The 17,627-nt window shown below is 40.1% G+C and overlaps 1 protein-coding gene across 4 annotated transcripts in view; it reads right to left on the bottom strand.

Annotated features, from left to right (window-relative positions):
- cerk (ceramide kinase) overlaps positions 1–17,627 on the bottom strand; it is a 41,391-nt gene that overhangs the window by 3,096 nt on the left and 20,668 nt on the right. For 2 of the 4 annotated variants that reach the window (XM_044185324.1, XM_044185321.1), the window contains 6 exons: positions 12,528–12,602; positions 12,187–12,339; positions 10,112–10,217; positions 9,502–9,581; positions 5,793–5,998; positions 2,077–2,291 (listed from right to left, as the gene is read on the bottom strand). In XM_044185324.1, the coding sequence (XP_044041259.1) occupies positions 2,077–2,291; positions 5,793–5,998; positions 9,502–9,581; positions 10,112–10,217; positions 12,187–12,339; positions 12,528–12,602 (835 nt within the window). Of the gene's footprint in view, positions 1–845; positions 869–2,076; positions 2,292–5,792; positions 5,999–9,501; positions 9,582–10,111; positions 10,218–12,186; positions 12,340–12,527; positions 12,603–17,627 lie in introns of all 4 variants that reach the window. The other 2 variants (XM_044185323.1, XM_044185322.1) reach the window with 2 other exon arrangements.

The raw sequence follows: 17,627 nt of genomic DNA, 5'->3' as shown, positions 1-17,627 counted from the left end.
TAAAGGGGAGTAGCCTTTTAACATGGGGAGGGCCGTTAAATTAGCAACATTACAGCGCCATGCATCATTGGCAAAGTACAATGAAGCATGAAATAAATGATGCGTCAAGCAGTGCCACACTGGCTGTATAGAGATCTGATAGTGTGGAAAGCTGAAGTCTGGACAGGGCCAGAATAATGAGGGGGGCTAATTCCACTGAGTTGCCACGATCATCCTGCAGGGAACGGTTAAAGAGTCTCCTGACCAGATACTGTTGGAAACTAGCAGCGCTAATGGCACTGCTGCTCTCATTTCTGTCTGGCCAAGTAGGAGAACTCCTTTATTTAGCACCAACTAAGCATCAGGACTACAAAAAAAAAAAATACAAAAATACTTAATAACAATTTCACATTTTGTGTCTTAGTATGTATCCCTCATACTTTACAAGTAAAACTAAGAGACTGCGACCATGCTAACAGCTTGTGAGACTGTAATTAGGGACAGCGGTGCTTTGAGCTAAATGCTAACGTCAGCATGCTAATCAGTGTTGCCAACTTTTTTCCAATGAAAATAGTTAGAACTAGCTCCAAAAGTCGCTAGATGACGCCATACGCACATTTGCATGTTGATGAGGTCATCACGCATTCATTTGCATACATCTTAGTGCAGTTAGGGAAAGATCACCTTCATTTAATACATATAAAACATAGATAGAGAAATCTTTGGCCAAATAATTACAAACTCACTACAGGGACATCGTGTACTTGAAGTAAGAAAAAAATTACAAAAATATCTACAAAGGGAGGGAGGAGAGAGAAGATCAAACAAACAATTTAAATATTTACAAGATCAAATGAATTACTTACTTATTTACAACATGTAGCAACATCTTAATCCAGAGAGAAAGAATGAGAGAGAAGCACAAACAAACTATTTAACATCTTTGCTATAACATCGTAATCCCAGAGAGAAAGAGTGAAGCTGCCCCACACGCCGCACACTGACTGCCTGCGCACCGCGCAAGAGGAGAGGGAGAGAGACACTGTTGGCAGAAGAGCCGCAGCATGCATGGGAATAAATTACAATATAATATATTTGAATATATTTCTCGCCTTTTCCCTGATGGTCTGAATAAGTCGCTAAATTTGTCGCTAGTCGCTTTTTAGAAATAAAGTCGCTAAGAGGGTCTGAAAAGTCGCTGAATCTAGTGACAAAGTCACCAAGTTGGCAACACTGATGCTAACATGTTGACAATGTGATGTTTAGCAGACATAATGTTTACCATGTTCATCATATTAGTTTAGTGTGTTAGCATTATAGCATTTCCTAATTAGCACTAAACACAGTGCAGCTACCAACCAACCAACATTGCCATCTATAGATCCACACCGCTAGCATGGCTAAAAATAGTATGTGTGAGTTTTACTTCAGTGCACTGTGAATACAGAGCGGCCGAGCATTCATAACATGATCTATTTCTACTTAGGCTTTGAGTCATGATACTCAGCAATATCTTAGGGCAATTTAAACTGGAGAGTATATCTGTAATACGCAGAAATACAGTCTTTACTGTGAATACCAGCACCATGGTGATGCAATAGCTATGAGCCCTGCAAGTATTTCAGTGCTTTTCCCATTATACCGCTTCTACAATATTATGTGCACCGATTCAAAGCCATTTGCCAGTCCTCATCTATGCTGAGTGTGATCCTGCCTGCCTTCATCGCCTCAAAAAGTTAATTTTTCATCACAGACTTTTCATCACAGAACACAAACTAAGCAGGCACAGTGGAAAGGTGATTGAACCATGCCTGTCGTCAGCAGTCAAAATTGCTTCCGTTTTACAGCATTAAAAAGCCATATATATGGGGCAAAACATTCATTACTGGTAAATACCAATGCATTTTATTGTTTTTGACAGAGTCCAAATAATTTCAGATTTGTTTGTTTGCACCTCAGTTTGATCATCTTTATTTTTGAGTCTAACAACTTCTTTATTGCTAACAAAACTTAGAAAAGCATGGACTGAGTTGCTTGAAATAACCACTACAGTACGTTCAGAGTTGTACATTCACAGGTGATTCTGTGATTAGATACCTGACTTGGATGGCAGCATGAGGCAGGATCTCCCCGTCACAGTTCCAGCTGCTGTGGGAGGTGCTGTAGTTGCAGGTTGTTTGGGCGGAGCATATGGGACTGAAGCCTGTCTTCTTTGGACTCTCGCTCAGGTCTTCTAGTGAAACCAGCTCGTGGTGCTGCGGCTGGAAACGAAACTTCCTAACCCGGTGGACCTCCACAAATGAGTGGTCAAACTGGGGAGGGAAGCAGAGATGGATGAGAAATAGATGAAAGAGAGGAGGAGAGGTGGACGGATGGATGCATGAAGGAACAGATGTGCCCACAGATGGTGCAGAGGTTAAGACTGCCACTCTCCAGAATCACTTGAGGAGTTTCATTTCAAAATGAGTAGTACAGCAGGATGAGAGGGAACACAAGAGTATATCTTTGTTTTATGCTTCACCAAATAAAATTTGGTGTGAAATAAAATTTTTTTTTAAGAAAATGCTCTTTAGAGTTTGCATTTTGAGTGTTTTTCAAGTATTCTTTCAAACGTATTTTTATGATTACCCCATTGTCCATGTTTCTACTTTAATCAGAGGGTCACAAGGAATTAAACATCATGCAGAACACAATTACAGACAACTGATAAAGGCACATACTGTATGCTGAAGATGTAAGCTAACTTTTCAGAATGAAGCTGCACTATTTGAAAAAAATCAGCACCTATTGGATTAAGGTCAAACTAACAAGTGAGTGAGTTCCTACTGAGCAATGAACATCAACAGTTAGCAGTGTACTACTGCTGGCTTAGAACTGAATCTTGCATAAATTGTCCTCTCTTCCATCTCCATTCTGGCTCCAAAAATTCAGAGTCCATTCAAAGTAAACCAGTCTACAGCCATGCTAGCAGCTCTGTGAGGCTGTGCTCAGGCACAGTGATGCATCGAGCTAAATGCTAACCTCAGCATGATCACAATGACAATACTAACATGCAGATGTTTTGCAAGCATATTGTTTACTATGTTCACCATTTTTGTTTAGCTTATTAGCATGCTAACACTTGCTAATTAGCACTATAATAATAATGCATCAAGCATCAGCTGTCACCAAAATTCGTCCAATTTTTTAACATTTAAATCTCTCAAATTGAACATCAACTACTTAATTTTATACACTATAGCACTGACAATGGACAGTGGCATATTTCTCTAAAATATGATGATTATATCGGGTGGTAAAACGATTATTGGCATGTCATTCTTTTTTAGTTTACAGGCTCCTGGTAGGTGAGGTAAAAAGTTAATTTCTCCTTCATTGTCTTTTTTATGGACTCCTGCTGATTTCATAATGAAAAGCAAAACTACATGTAGGGTTATTCTTCTTCCCTTCCGTTTACAATAAAAGAAAACGGCAAACAGAAGATCAAATGCAAAATGGAGGGAGGGAGAGAAGAGGTCAGATGAAATGGAGGTGCCTAAAAACTATGTAAACGGCAGAGGAGTGAGGAGAAGAAGAAAGAGAGATGAAAAGGAATTATATTGTCAAAATCCTCTTTCATCTCACTCAGTGTCGCAGAAAGGTTCAGCTCTGTCCGCGCACTACTTTCTGCGACTTCACGGGGTGCCACTTTCTCTCAATTCTCTTCTCTTTTCTTCTCCTCCTTTTTCCTTTTTCCCCTCTCTCTCCCTTCCTTTTTTCCCCCCTTTCTTGCCCTCTCTCATCCTGAAAGCGGAGTGACAGCCATTTATTTCCCATCAGTCCCACTTTATGACTGCAGCCGCTTTGCATTCATGCTGGACGGTCTACCTAAAAGGCTTTCTGACAAGGCCATGAATACGCTTAGCGCCTTCTCACTCCTTGTTTCTCTTCGCTTGGCTGGACAGTGATGCTGATATTAAGTGAACTCAGATACAAAGTCCCACTCACCCTACTCATACGACTACTTGTCTACCTTTCAGTGTTGCAAGTAAAGCAGCAAAGACAGCCACAAGCTAGAGACGCACCACATCATGCCTTTTCACTGCCGACACCACACTAGGGGCACTGAGATCTGCAGCCATTAGACAACGGTTAATGAGATATCATTTGTTCATCTCATCTGAATGACAAAAGGCAGGACCAACTGAAGGCGGCGCGCCGCCAAGTTTGCCTCCAATCATTTTCATTGGGACAAAAGCGAATCGCTTTGCAAGTCATTGTGGGATTCCAGACGACACGGGACTGACCAGTGACGTGATCAACTTAATTTGTGTAAAACTGTCATTTTTTTTAACTTATACGAACGAAGGCAAAATTTGCCCAGAAACTCCATAGTGATTTGCCGAGGCAGTACTTTGACACAGTGGTGCTTTGAGCTAAATGCTAACGTCAGCATGCTACCGTGCACCCAATGTCAAAGCTAACATGCTGATGCTTTGAAGATTTGTTGATCATGTGTATCATTCGCCATCTCAGTTTAGCGTGTTAGCATGCTGACTTTTAGCATGATGAGAATGTCATTACTTTTGCAGGAATGAGGTCATAAACCCAAGGATTGGACAAATTAAAAGAAATTTTGAGCTGATGATGGCGCTATATGAAAAGTTAACGAAGCAACAAACTTATTACAGTTCACCCTGAGGGTGACATGAATGTCTGTACAAAATTGCATGGCAATCCATCCAATAGCTGTTGAGATATAATTACGTCTGGACCAAAGTGGTGGACGAACCAACAATGTCATCTCTAAAATTCTAATTGTGTTTTAAGGTAGATACAGTAACATCTTACTGGTGATTCTCAGTATTGGATGTTAGTATATTGGAGAAATTCTCTGTCAAAAAAATCCCTTTTTAGGCCTCTCTGAATTAGCATCACCAGGGAAAGTTGGTAATTTGATTTTGCCTACACACATCGGTAATTTCATCTCAGTCATCTGGATGAAAAATACGTTATTGGGACCGTGGCATTCCAGGGACACGCTTCGTGTCACACAGAGCAGCAAAATCTTTCCTCAAGTTGCTAGATTTCACAGTAATAGCAGCAGCTTCTGTACTGCCTATGCATTTTAAAGCTGCAAATACATAACATCCTAATCTAATCAAATCTTATTACAAGAGTAACATTGGTCGTTGTAATCCAATTACTGGGTGCAAAAGTCAGAATGTTGAGTTAAAACTCAACTCAGGATGTCAGTGTTAGCTCAAAACACTTTTACCAAGGCATCTACTGTAGATGAAATTACTTACAAGATCCATTTAAATGGGATAAACTTCCCAAGGTCCTTCCTGAGGTAATAATTATTAATCACCAGACTTCCCCTGGTAATACCTGTGCTATCCTGAGAGGGCATTAGTCTGGTATCAGCCATACAGCATATCCCTGATGCAGCGATTATCAGTGCCTCTCCGGACCAGGGTGGAGGTTATTTATGATACGTGGGAAGGCACAAGGGCTAAGGCATTTGAACTAAAGTGAACCATAGTTGGGAAACTGAGCTGAGTCAGCAAATGGAGGTGCTAGCACAGCAAGTGGGCAAACTCTGCCTTCTGCTTGCTCGTTTACAGACTTAACACACTCTAAATTTATCTGTCCACAGATCGAGCAACTCCTGATGTTGAAAACTGAATTCTGCAGCAAGGTGACTGATGGGAGGCTTTTTGGGAAGGATGAAATTTCATCCTAGATATGCACTTCAGAAAGCGCTCTGAAGTTAAATCATGCACAGAGTGGCTAAAGATGACATACTTAAACACCAACTCCTTCACTCCTACCTGGTCTTCTTTATTGGTGTGTCGAAGAAGGTGTTTGAGGAAGTCCAGACGGGAACACTTCTTGACGAGGATGAGGTCTGTGGTGCCGTCAGCGAGGTGAGCGGAGGGCGACAGGCCTTCTGGACTGCGGGGGCACGCGCAGCTCATACTGGCTGCATTAATGGCAATAAACTTTCCACGGATCACACTCCAACCACTGCTGCCATCTGAAACACACGAGTCAAGAGTTGGACCACACATACAGTTTTCTTCGTTGAACATTAGTGCATGCTTCTGTTTGACTCACTAATTATATATAAAATGCCGTACGTGATGCACCGGAAGATAGGACCAATAAAAAAAATTAAATGAAACCTTATTAACAATTGTAAAAGCAATACAAAATCTTGCAAATTATGTCAAAAACAAAGCCCATCACTCAGGAAACCAGCGAGTATTCCATGTCATTCATAGGTTTCACAGCTGTGGGCACAAAACACATTCTAAATTGTTCTTTGGAGCATTTTGACATTTGTATCCGGACACTCAACACACTTTTCGACTACTAAAAAGGAGTCAAACCAATTATAGAACCTTTTTAATAAACATGTTAACGCTGTTAAAAAACAAAAGCACTGTCCACTAAACTCTGACATTTAAAACCTTCCTACTGACCTCAAAGGACTTAAGCCTCCTGCAGAAAAACAACCAGGACTGTATTAACATTTTCTGACCGGTTTCATTTCAATATACAGCCCCAGATATTTGTGTGAGGAAACAAATATCTGTTTTGTAACCAGGGCTTATGATTTAAAGGTCACATGGATTCATATGTGAGTGACACTGTTATCTACCTCACCATACTTCCATCAATGTAGCCAATTTTTTGCTAGTGTGGTAAATGATGGCTTCCATAGTGGCATCTTCAACCAAATGTGTTTTATTACCATCCCATGGCAATGATGAAATTTTATTTATTCATTATATCTATGTACTTTATTAATTGTTAATTTAATGCCAGCCCAAATAAAGAACATTTAAATAAACTACTATGTGTAAGGTTAATTTTTCTGTAAATTAAACTACTATTCCCAAGGTCAATAAAGAGCTTACATACTCCAAGTGTAAGATGATTATGTACAGTATGTTTTATTTAGCAATATCAGTGTCGCAACTGGTTGTCAGATGTCTCCTTAAACCTTTTAAAACCGTGTGTTTGACACAGTTTCCAGTATTTTATATTTGGTTGCCAAACTTGAATTGCAACCACACTAAAGAAGTAAAGTTTAAATACTTCAAACGTATTATGTGGAGGCTCCGAGCTGGCAGTGTACTCCGAATAACTGAAGTCACTTTTATTCATGTGTACTCCAAATAAAATTTTATTTGGCATGTTCACGCAGGGAAAGTTTGCACCCAAAATGAAGTGCTGCAGAACCTTGGTTACACACAGTCACCTGCAATTGTTCAAAAATGTCATGTGACTGGTTGTGTTTTTTTACATGCACCTTTTGGACTGTTTCTTAACACTCCTCTTTTCATTGCAGTGTTAAATCTCATCCATCTGACATTGACACTTTTAAACGAACAGACCTTGAGCTGCAGTAATGTACTGTAATTTAATTGCAATACTGTATTCAACAGCAGTTCCACAGCTTTTGCAAAAGTGCCACATTTGATTTTGTTTGGAGTATTCTGCTAAGCTACTTACTTGCACAAGTTAGGTAAGAGATAGGTATGAGCTAAAAACTCCTTTCAGCCTCCAGATTGGCTTTTCCAAAAGTGCTGATGTTAGACTGAAACAAATAATCTGTGTACCATCAGGAATTTGCTTTTTGAAATTATATTGTGCATTTTGCAAGTGCTTTATGAACACTTAAGGTTAAATTCCGAGCTTGTTACACGACAGCAGTGATGCTGATGAGGGTCCATTAAGATCCAGATGTCTTGGCAGGAATTCTCACAGCAGCTTTACCCTGATGATTGAGCCAAGACAGAAACTCTGCTGAAAGTAATGTGTGTTACCCTTGTAGGACAGAGCTGGACGTCTTATGTTTTAAAATGCAATTAAGTTTGGCCAAGGAAGGGATCACAATATCTAAAGAGGAACTCATATAGATAGAAGACTGATTAGATTGACCTCAAGTTTGCTTGCTATGATTAAATGCACACGTGGTCTCCAAATCTCAAATGGCAGACGCGATGGTTGCACTTCACAAATCACCACTCTGTTCCTCAGGGATTAGCGACTGTTTATAAGTGATGGTGTATCAGAGACACAGTATTACCCACGGGACTGCCAGTGCCTGTCACCAGGGTGATAGTCATTGGAGTAAGCTGCAAAAAGTGATCACACACGTCCAAACCTCAGAGGGAAAATTATGTGATCTCAGGAAGCAAAACGATTCATTACCTTTCCCACTCATTTCGCAAAACAAACTTACAGAGGTGATAACGCAAACCAATGATAACAAGCCCGCTGAGGCTACATAAAAAACAACAATATTCTAATTGGGAAGAAGTGATTAAAGTTAAATTAAAAAAAAAATGTAAGAAACGAAAAGTTCCAACTGTGGACTGTAGACTCTGCATTAGGAGAATGTTTCCAAATGAGTATTTGGTTTTCGGAGGAGAGACTGGCTCATTTGCAGAGAGAGTGCGTCGTGCCTCATTGATTTAGCAGTTGTCTGAGATTTCCCTCGCTAGGAAGGGGAATATTTTTTTTTTCCCACAAAACAAACGGCAGCACTGGCATGAGGCAAACCCCCCGTCAGAGCTGGCAGAGCCAAATTTCTTCCTGATTAGTGGGAGTCTGTCACACATCATACGCACACACAAACAGGTTACACTCGCTTTCATATTTACATGGGGGGGGATACACACACACACACACACACACACTTCATGGGAAGCCACAGTCCCAGATAGCAGAGACAGAAGATCTTGAATTTAATATCACGACACTAATTAGAGAGGAAACACAGCTCATCTGCAGCTCAGAGTACACACATAAACACGCACCAGCGCGCACATACAGGAGTATTTCATTTGCCTCCAGAGGTTTGTTCTAATGTGTCTGTGGGTTGAGAGGACTGTAGATAATGAAGTGTGTGTGTGTGTGTGTGTGTGTGTGTGTGTGTGTGTGTGTGTGTGTGTGTGTGTGTGTGCCACAGTCAGAGGGACAGACGAGGGAAAGGGAGGAGACGTTGTCCTACTCGAGGCTGAGTGGACAGACAGCAGCCATCGTTGGGAGACATGTAATCTCATCAAGCAGGCGCAGGGGTGGATGCTGAGATTTGGAAATCGATAGTCAAAAGAGGCTCCGGCGGGGCACGGCAGGCAGTTGTGCTGTGTCACTAAAATCAGTTTATATTTTCTCATCAATAACTCATCAAGAATCTCATCAAGAATTTTGCCATGCTGCGGGAGAAAAACAACCCCAACAGAAAATGGAGATAAAGCGATGTTATTTACACTGCAGAATGTAAATCTCCCCTGATTTGTGTGTGTGCGTGTGTGTGTGTGTGTGACTTCAAGGGAAAAGAGAGCCAGTGTGGGATTGTCTCATCTCCCGTTTTCTGTCTTTCCTCAAACTACACCCTTTAGAAATACTTATTCACGCACATCTACGAAGTCTAGAAATGGCTTCAAAATAGACAAACAAGCAAATAACGAGGCAGAGAAATTAGATTAATTTGATATATTTTGAGTAATAACCCCAAACTCGTACCTTTCTCAGACTTTTCCTTCTCTTCTGACATCCCCCACTGCTTGTCCTTTGATGAGGGCTTGGGCTGACAGACCCAGCACCTGAAATATCAGCGTAACCTTGTTTTACAATCATCAAACCATCAGCGTTGCTGTGACATTCAAGGTTTTAACAAGCTTAAATGATTCATTAGGTGGGAATAAATGCAGCCCATCTTAAAATGACTTTTAAAATGACCGTGTTTAGCTATTTGAATATTAGTAGTTTTTGTTCAATGCTCAAAAGAAGTCGACAACCACAAAAAACGTTTGTAGCATAGTTGTATTACTTTATATGGTAAAATAAGTTTTACAGATTAATGGTTTTCAGCTCCTTTCAGTCCCCATAACAAATGCAAATAATGTCTGCGCCCAGCATCTCAAAAACCAAAGCACTTAGTCAAGACCTTTTTGGAAAAGACTGAATGGGCTCTCAGTCCACAATAAATCAGACAGGCTTCCTGACAATGTAAACTACCCCATTTAAGTTCTGGCAGGTGCGCTGCTACTATTGAACTGCATCAGATAAGTTAGCACATTGTAAAATAATGCTGAAAAGATGTAGAAATGGATATCTCTGATGCTTTATTTACCCGGATCGACACTGCAGCTTGTCCCTGGGGGTCCCCATGTTGTTCTCTGCAGGGAGGAAAGAGACGGTGCCTTCATAATAGTTGTGACTCAGAAAGGTTTTTATCCCTGGAACAAAAACACAGTGTGCCAATATGTTTTATTTGTTGTGTTTAATTTAACTGTAATCATACCTGACAAGACAATTAAGAGTAAAATTCCTAAAGCAACACATAACTAATTGGACCACTATTTGTTTACCTCAAGAGAATGTCATAGGTTTAACAAGGTAAAAAATAATTGAAGCAAAGTTTAGAGATAACGCTATAGTACAGATAACACACAGTTGTTTTAAAACCCTTGTTGTGTCTGGTAGTCCTGGATGCAGCCCAGGGGCCATGCATACCCACTTCTGTGCTTAAACCACGCTCATTTAATTTCTATGTTCGGTCTAGCTGAATTTCATTGAGTGTGTGTGACGAGCAAGGCAAAAAATTGCTAACAGAGACAAATTTTAAACTTTTATTCAGTGAATTGAGTGTGGTCTATTTGTTTTTACAATGCTGGTTTTTGGTGACGTTTATTTCCTTGCTAATTGTTGTTGTTTTGTATGGTTTGACTGAGATATTTCTGTTCTACTATATAATTATTTGTCAGACGTGACTGACTGGTAACCCTCTTTATTAAAAAGTGTCGAACCCGCTGCCTGCAACAATTTATCTAGATTATTTAAGTACCAACGGGCAGAGCAATATTTCAACCATGATGTGCGCATAGTTGGGAGACCTGACCAATTCCGCACTCCATCAGTTGTGGTCTAACCTCATTTGCTCGTAATAACCAATTGTCGAAAACAAATGTAACAAGTGTGGAAATAACTTAGAATAAAATAACATCAGTAACTTTTCCCGCACATTACTCCCAGAGAGCAACAGTATCTTAACTTCATTGTCTGTGATGTTTTTTTATTCGCCATGCTAGCAGCTTGGCTCTAGGGATCGCAATGTCGGTCTGTCGAACAATCCACCACTTTGGTCCAGACTGAAAAAGCTCACTGAATTTCCATGAAATTTTGCTCAGACATTCATGGTCCCTGAGGATGAATTCTACTGATGTTGACGATTCCCCGATTTTTCCTCTAGTGCCACCATGAGGTTGACATTTTTGCCTTTTAGTGAAATATCTTAAATAATACTATTGGATGGATTGCAATGTAATTTGGCAATGACTGCTGTGCTTTTTCGCAAGTTTTAAACTAAGACGGTGAACATGCTAATATTATAACTGTTTAGCGTCAGGTTTTTAGCATTGTCTTTGTGAGCATGTTAACATGCTGACGTTAGCATCTCAAAGCACCGCTGTGCCTAAATACAGCCTCACAGAGCTACTAGCATTGCCGTAGATTCTTGGTTGCTACTTCTGTCTACAACAAGTAACTCTACAGTACATAAAGGATACTAGGACATTCAAAGGGATGTGTATATATATGGCATTCTGGGGCATTTCCATATATAAAATGAGCCTGCACATACAGATGGATTTAGAATAGGTAAGACTTAATTGATCATTGGATAAAGGTTTCTTGTTCGTACAGGCAGTTCTTACAAACATGTTCATGTTCTATGCATGCTTTAATAAATGAGGTCTCAGGTTTTTGGTTAATAATTCCTCATCTGTGCAGCTGACCCCTGTTTAATTTAGCCCAGTTTCATAACTTGGACCATAAGGTGGATGTCTTTGTTTAAAGCACTTTACAGTACAATGAGTGCAAGTATTTATGTGTAGCCCCAGTGGGTAAAGAAATCTTGTTAGTGTTACTGAGTCCCACTGCTGAGCTACACAAAAGCTTGAACTGAATCCACAAGCCTGAGTCTGTGTGTGATAGATTCATATCTGTAATCCTCCGAAGTCTGGACCAAGAGCAGGACCGGTGAGCTCAGGGATAAACTCCAGGTTACCTCACATTAAAATAAGCCAGTGTGAGGTCAGTAAGCTCAGAGGTCAGTGAGCCAAGGGTTGAAAAAAAATAAGGCTCACGTGTGTAGGTAGGCTTAGTCTAAAGAGTCACTCAGGTTTAGAAAATGATGGCCCCTCATACCTGACAGGTCATATCTAGCAGGACCCAGCCATCTCTTCCTCTCGCTGTCTGTCAGTACATCACCATAGAAACCGTAGCCAAGCAACGAGACAGAGTATCTGAGAAAGATGTCGTTGTGGTGAACTGAACACACGTCCATCGGCTGGGAATCACCTGTTAAGACACACCCAGTAGAGTTGTAAAAAGCCACTCCCTGCTTTGTTACCACAACATAGACATGAACCTAAAACCAGTTGCCCTAATAATCGCTCAAAAGGTTATTTGTAGCTTCCTACACAACACTGATAACATCTCATAGAAGTTACAAGTTCTCTGTGAATCTTTCAAAGACTTCTACTCACCCACAATGATGTGTAAAGCAGAAGTAACTGGGTCATTGGTTCCCACTGTAGCAAAGCAGATACAATCAGTGGACCCTGTTTGATAAGAGACACACAGGTTGGTCATCAGCAATTGTAGCCCCAGTATAGGCATTAATAGGTTCAGTCGCACATACACTATTTACACACACGCATTTGTTTCACTATCCCCGTGGGGGACAGTCATTGACATAATGCTTTCCCTAGCCCCTTACCCTAACCTTAACCATCACAACTAAATGCCTAACCTTAACCCTTACCCTAACCTAATTGTAACCTGTAACCTGTACCCTAAAACCAAGTCTTAACCCTCAAAAAGCAGTCCCCATGGGTTAGTGTGCATTCAGGTTAAAGTCCCCACCAGGATATAAGAACATGACAGAAAAAGTAAGTGTGGTAGACACCCTCTCGCCCAAATCTGACTCACGGACACTCAGAATAACATACACATAGACACCAGTTTTCATCTCGATTGTGTCAGTTTTGTGCCACCAGAAAAACTTGAAAGATCACATAACTGCTATGCACACAGTTTAACACTTCCTGGAAAACACTTTTGCCAGTACCTACTGGCATACTGGGATGCATACACAAACAAGACTAAGAGTCTACAGCTGAGGCTGTACTTGGACACAGTGGTGCTTTGAGATAAATGTTAATATTAGCGTGCTAACATGTCCACAATGACAACGCTAACATGCTGATAGTTAGCAGGTTTACTGTTTACCAGGTTCACCATCTTTGTTTAGCGTGTTAGCATGCTAACATTTGCTTATTAGCACTAAACACAAAGTATGGCTGAGGCTGATGGGAATGTCATTAGTCTGGTCATAAACCAAAGTATTGGACAAATTAAAAATGTGACCTGATAATGTCAATTATGAGGTCAATAGTTGCTGAGACATTTTACTAAAAACCACAAATGTGAACCTCAGGGGTCAGGGGATACCCAAAGTAATTAGGATACATTGTGTGGGAACCATGAATGTCTGTACAAAATATTGTGCCAATTCATCTAGTAAAACTTCCCCTTTTTGTAGGGAGTGTAGTTTCCCTGCAATACATTTCTTCCAAGGGACTGTTCAATTGTGTCATAGTTTTGTTTTCTTATATTTTCCATCAGCACTGGTTTGGCCAGTCGACCCAACCCAGTTTGTTGTTGCAGGGATGGGTCGACAGTCATGCCTGTTTTTAAAATACAGTTTCTTACTCCATAGCTGCATACAGGAAGTGAATCAGATGCTTGATTTAATCTCATATCTGAAATTACTGACTAACTGTAATCTATAAATTACAGAGTGGAGTTTGGTTAGACCACTAGTAAAATTTGTACAGACATTAGTATGATTTTTCGAGAGTTCTGATTAGTTTGTATTACTGGACTGCAGAACAGTCGACAGCGTCATTAATATTCTCATAAGTACGATGGGCAATGTGTCTTCAAAGTTTTATGCGTTGCTCTCTACAGTAATCAGAACAGACTGTACAGGCGTGTTGACTATTGGCAGGATAAGCTGCATCACATGTGTAAATCTCTATTTCATAGTTGAAATCGGTCAGAAAAGATTTGGTCCTTGGTAAAGTTACATGTCTTTCAAAGTTGCAACCAAGTAAGAAGAATTCAGTTGAATGATTTTATTAGGCAGAAGTAAGGAGACGTTTCAGTCATAAAGTTAACTAATCGGATAGCTCCAGGCCCTGGGCTATCATCAGCTCTCTTCAGCCAACAAATGAAGGATGAGAGGCATCCCCTGCCTTGAGAGAAATGTTGAGTTTGATGTTAAATCTTTCAACTTGAGAGGTAATATGGCTCTATCTCTCTTTCTGTGCCACATGACGTAATTTCAGGCCTATCTGCCCTACTTTGATCATCTTCAAATAGTGAAATGGACCTACTGCCACAGATAAAAGAGTGAGGGAGAGAGGAGAGAAGAGAGTGAAATCTAACTAGTGATGTTTTAAGTTGGCTCACAGAAGCGTGACAGAGCGAGCTCCGGCCTGACATTCAGCGGTGGACACAGAGATGAGTATGAAGATGAGCTCCCACTCTCACTTCCTCTGACTTGCTCCTGCACTTTCTATAAATATCACTTATCTGGCCTTTGGTTCTTCTCCTCCGAGCTTCATAATCACATCCGAACACTTTGCAATTGCTCCTGACAGCGCTGCACTACCTGCTATTTTGCTGAGCGTAAAAACAGTGACATATGCTATTTCACTCTTCTAAAGCTACCCAGTAAAAGCCAACTGACTTTGAATGGATTTAAGTGGCGCACACAGATGTTCAGTGATGTTCAGTCCTCAGATGTTCAATGTTTTATCCCCCTTAAGTTACTCAACTGCAGTAGCCTGTTGGCATTTTCAGCGGGGAGAGCATAAACTGTCACAAGGCATATTCTCAGCGGAGAAGCTCCAGTTTTTATCTGCATTTCCCCAAAAACTGTCAGTAAGAACTCCAGTAAGATCATCTTGGCAGTGAAATCATCTTTATCTCAGGGACAACAATGGAGTCTAGATGTTTTTTAGTGCTGACCCGAAAAGGATATTTTTGCTGTTTGAATCCTCAGTACATGAATGTATTTATAGCTGCACTTATGACAGTATGTCATAACGACAGCAGTGAACCTGAACAACATATACGTCTTCTTTTTCTTCATCAAAATAATCTACTCTTCTCTTCCATGTCTCAGGGTTAACTGACATTCATTTTCAGACCATAACAGCTAAAACCAGTATAACAGAAGCATGTCAGAGAAAACCTCTGACAGAAAGAACATTTGTGTGTATGACAGCTTGGTGACAAGGCCATAAATGAGTTCATGACTCTTAATCTGAACCTTGGCATAGAGGACTTCGATACCTTACTAAGTCATTACCATAACTTTAACAGCAATATTGATTGTTATATTGATGAGATCATAAATCACACCCAGGTGGCAAAGATACACTCACAGCATCAAAGTTTATGGCCACATAGCAGACCATGGCTTTTGTAGCAAAAGCTCAATGCCTGCTATTGTTCCCCTTAAGCAAAAGTCTATGTGCCAAGATTGTTAGAGACACTTTACGTTATCATCATTATTCGAGACATTACTGGTACTTTTAAAAAAGAAAGTTACAAACTGTTTCACAATCAAGGGAGATGAATGATTGACAAAGGTGTGATCTTTTTATTAGGTAGTTCTGGGTCATTTTCTGCCTTCTTAAGAGAGTCAACAGTAGCAAAATGACAGAAAAGGAGGGGAAAGAGAGAGATGGGGAATGACACACAAGAAAGGTCCCCGTCCCGGACTTAAACTGGTGTCTTTGTGGTTTATGGTCAGTGCCTCAGTGCTTTCCGACTTCTCTACCCTGTCTGTGGCTTTCAGGCCCTAGCCTATTCATTCCTACTGAAGACGTAAATTTTTACAAACAAAAAGGCTAAATAACTTCCTAACATAGCTGGGCACTGTAATTTTTTGCAAATGTTCCTCAAACAGGAGTAAACGGTGCATTTGGTGGGGACTATTTTTGGTGGCGGATTAATACACATTTGGTGCTCTAGTATTTCTGGCACCAGGACAGTGTATGGGGAATTGACTTAAAATAAACTACAATGCGCGTGTTCATTGTAATGAAGGAACATGTCAGTGTGGCTCACTGATGAGTTTTTAAATATTTTCTGGACAACAATGGAGCTCTGTGGCACAGAGGAATAAGTTATATCAGGCTTTGACTGCACAGACTTGTTAGTAGGATCAATTGTTCTCAAGGGATGTCAAAAACATGCCTTGAATTTAAAAGCACTGAGGAGAGGTTGGCCGTGGTCATTTGAGGGTTTGTTGAACTCAATATCTTGATGTAAGCAAACCAAAGCACTTTTAATTCTACAATCAACAGCTAAAGTCCTTGCATTAAATGGTATACCAATGACATTTAAAAAGATCTTTGGAACAATTATTGTATATCTACAGGAGAGCTTTCGTCCTTGTGGCCCTGAGTTTTCACTGACAGCTTAAAGTATCTGAGCAGAAGTGCGGTGACAAGATGTTTATTACATTTATATAGTTGGATGAAAAGATTAAACATTACACACCTAACATTTTAATTAATCTGTGATTGTAAGAACCCAAATGAGTCAACATAGCCAAATCATGGTGATTATTGGCCTAAAAATCATTTACTGTGTCCCCAGACGATTTTTTAACCCCTCTGCTATTACCATCAAGCTGTGCACTGAATAGCCTCATATTGATCTTAATGCACTGTATATCTGTCCTCATGAAAATTACAGTGATTTCAAAATGTCACACAGCATGTTTCATTTATGGCACTTGGAATGATTGACCCTCCAGAGGCCCCTATTGGGATCCCCTGTCCTGTTGCCATAGAAATTCTCTTATGCAACTCAGCAACCCTGGTCTTTTTTTAAACTCTAGCACCTCTTTTGTACAATTTAGGAAAAACTTGACACCCATCATGCAACACTTATTCTGACAAAACACAAACACTACATATTAAAGTATCTGTGCATGTATATTTACTGTATCCCTCTGACATTGTTTACCAGCGATTTGTGACTTCAAGCCTTATTTGATAATACATAATTTACGCTATGATGGAGTAACAAGTGATTTCCTACATTTCCAAGACAAATGTGAGAGACCTATTGTAAAATCAGGGCCATAAAACATGTGTAGGTGGAGAGAGGAGAACAACAGCAATGGTAAAAGAGTTTTTCCATTTGAGAAAAAAGTAAAAGTTGTGTCTTTTAGACAAATAAAACGTGTCATACAAGCATTACATTATGTTCTACAGAAATGCGGCTGGTGGAGAGAAGTGGTATCTTATGTTTTTTAATGTGTGACTGAATGTTAAGGCAAAATGGTGAGCTTTAAAAGAAGCCCTTGATCTTTGATTCTAGAGAAGTTGCATCACAAGCTGATGTTTACCTGTGAAGTTTTTTAAGTTTGTGTAGAAAAACAACCAACCAACCAACCAAAAAGAAAAATAAGAAACAACATTATGGGCTGAGAAATGCAAGCAGTTTTAGGCTGGAATGTTACTTTCCAGTACAGTTTCTTTCCTTTGTCTCAATCTTGT

Source organism: Siniperca chuatsi, linkage group LG23 (genome assembly GCF_020085105.1).
Source record: "Siniperca chuatsi isolate FFG_IHB_CAS linkage group LG23, ASM2008510v1, whole genome shotgun sequence".
Lineage (NCBI taxonomy): Eukaryota > Metazoa > Chordata > Actinopteri > Centrarchiformes > Sinipercidae > Siniperca > Siniperca chuatsi.
Note: the sequence above shows the minus strand (reverse complement) of the source record. Positions and strands in the feature narration are given on the sequence as shown.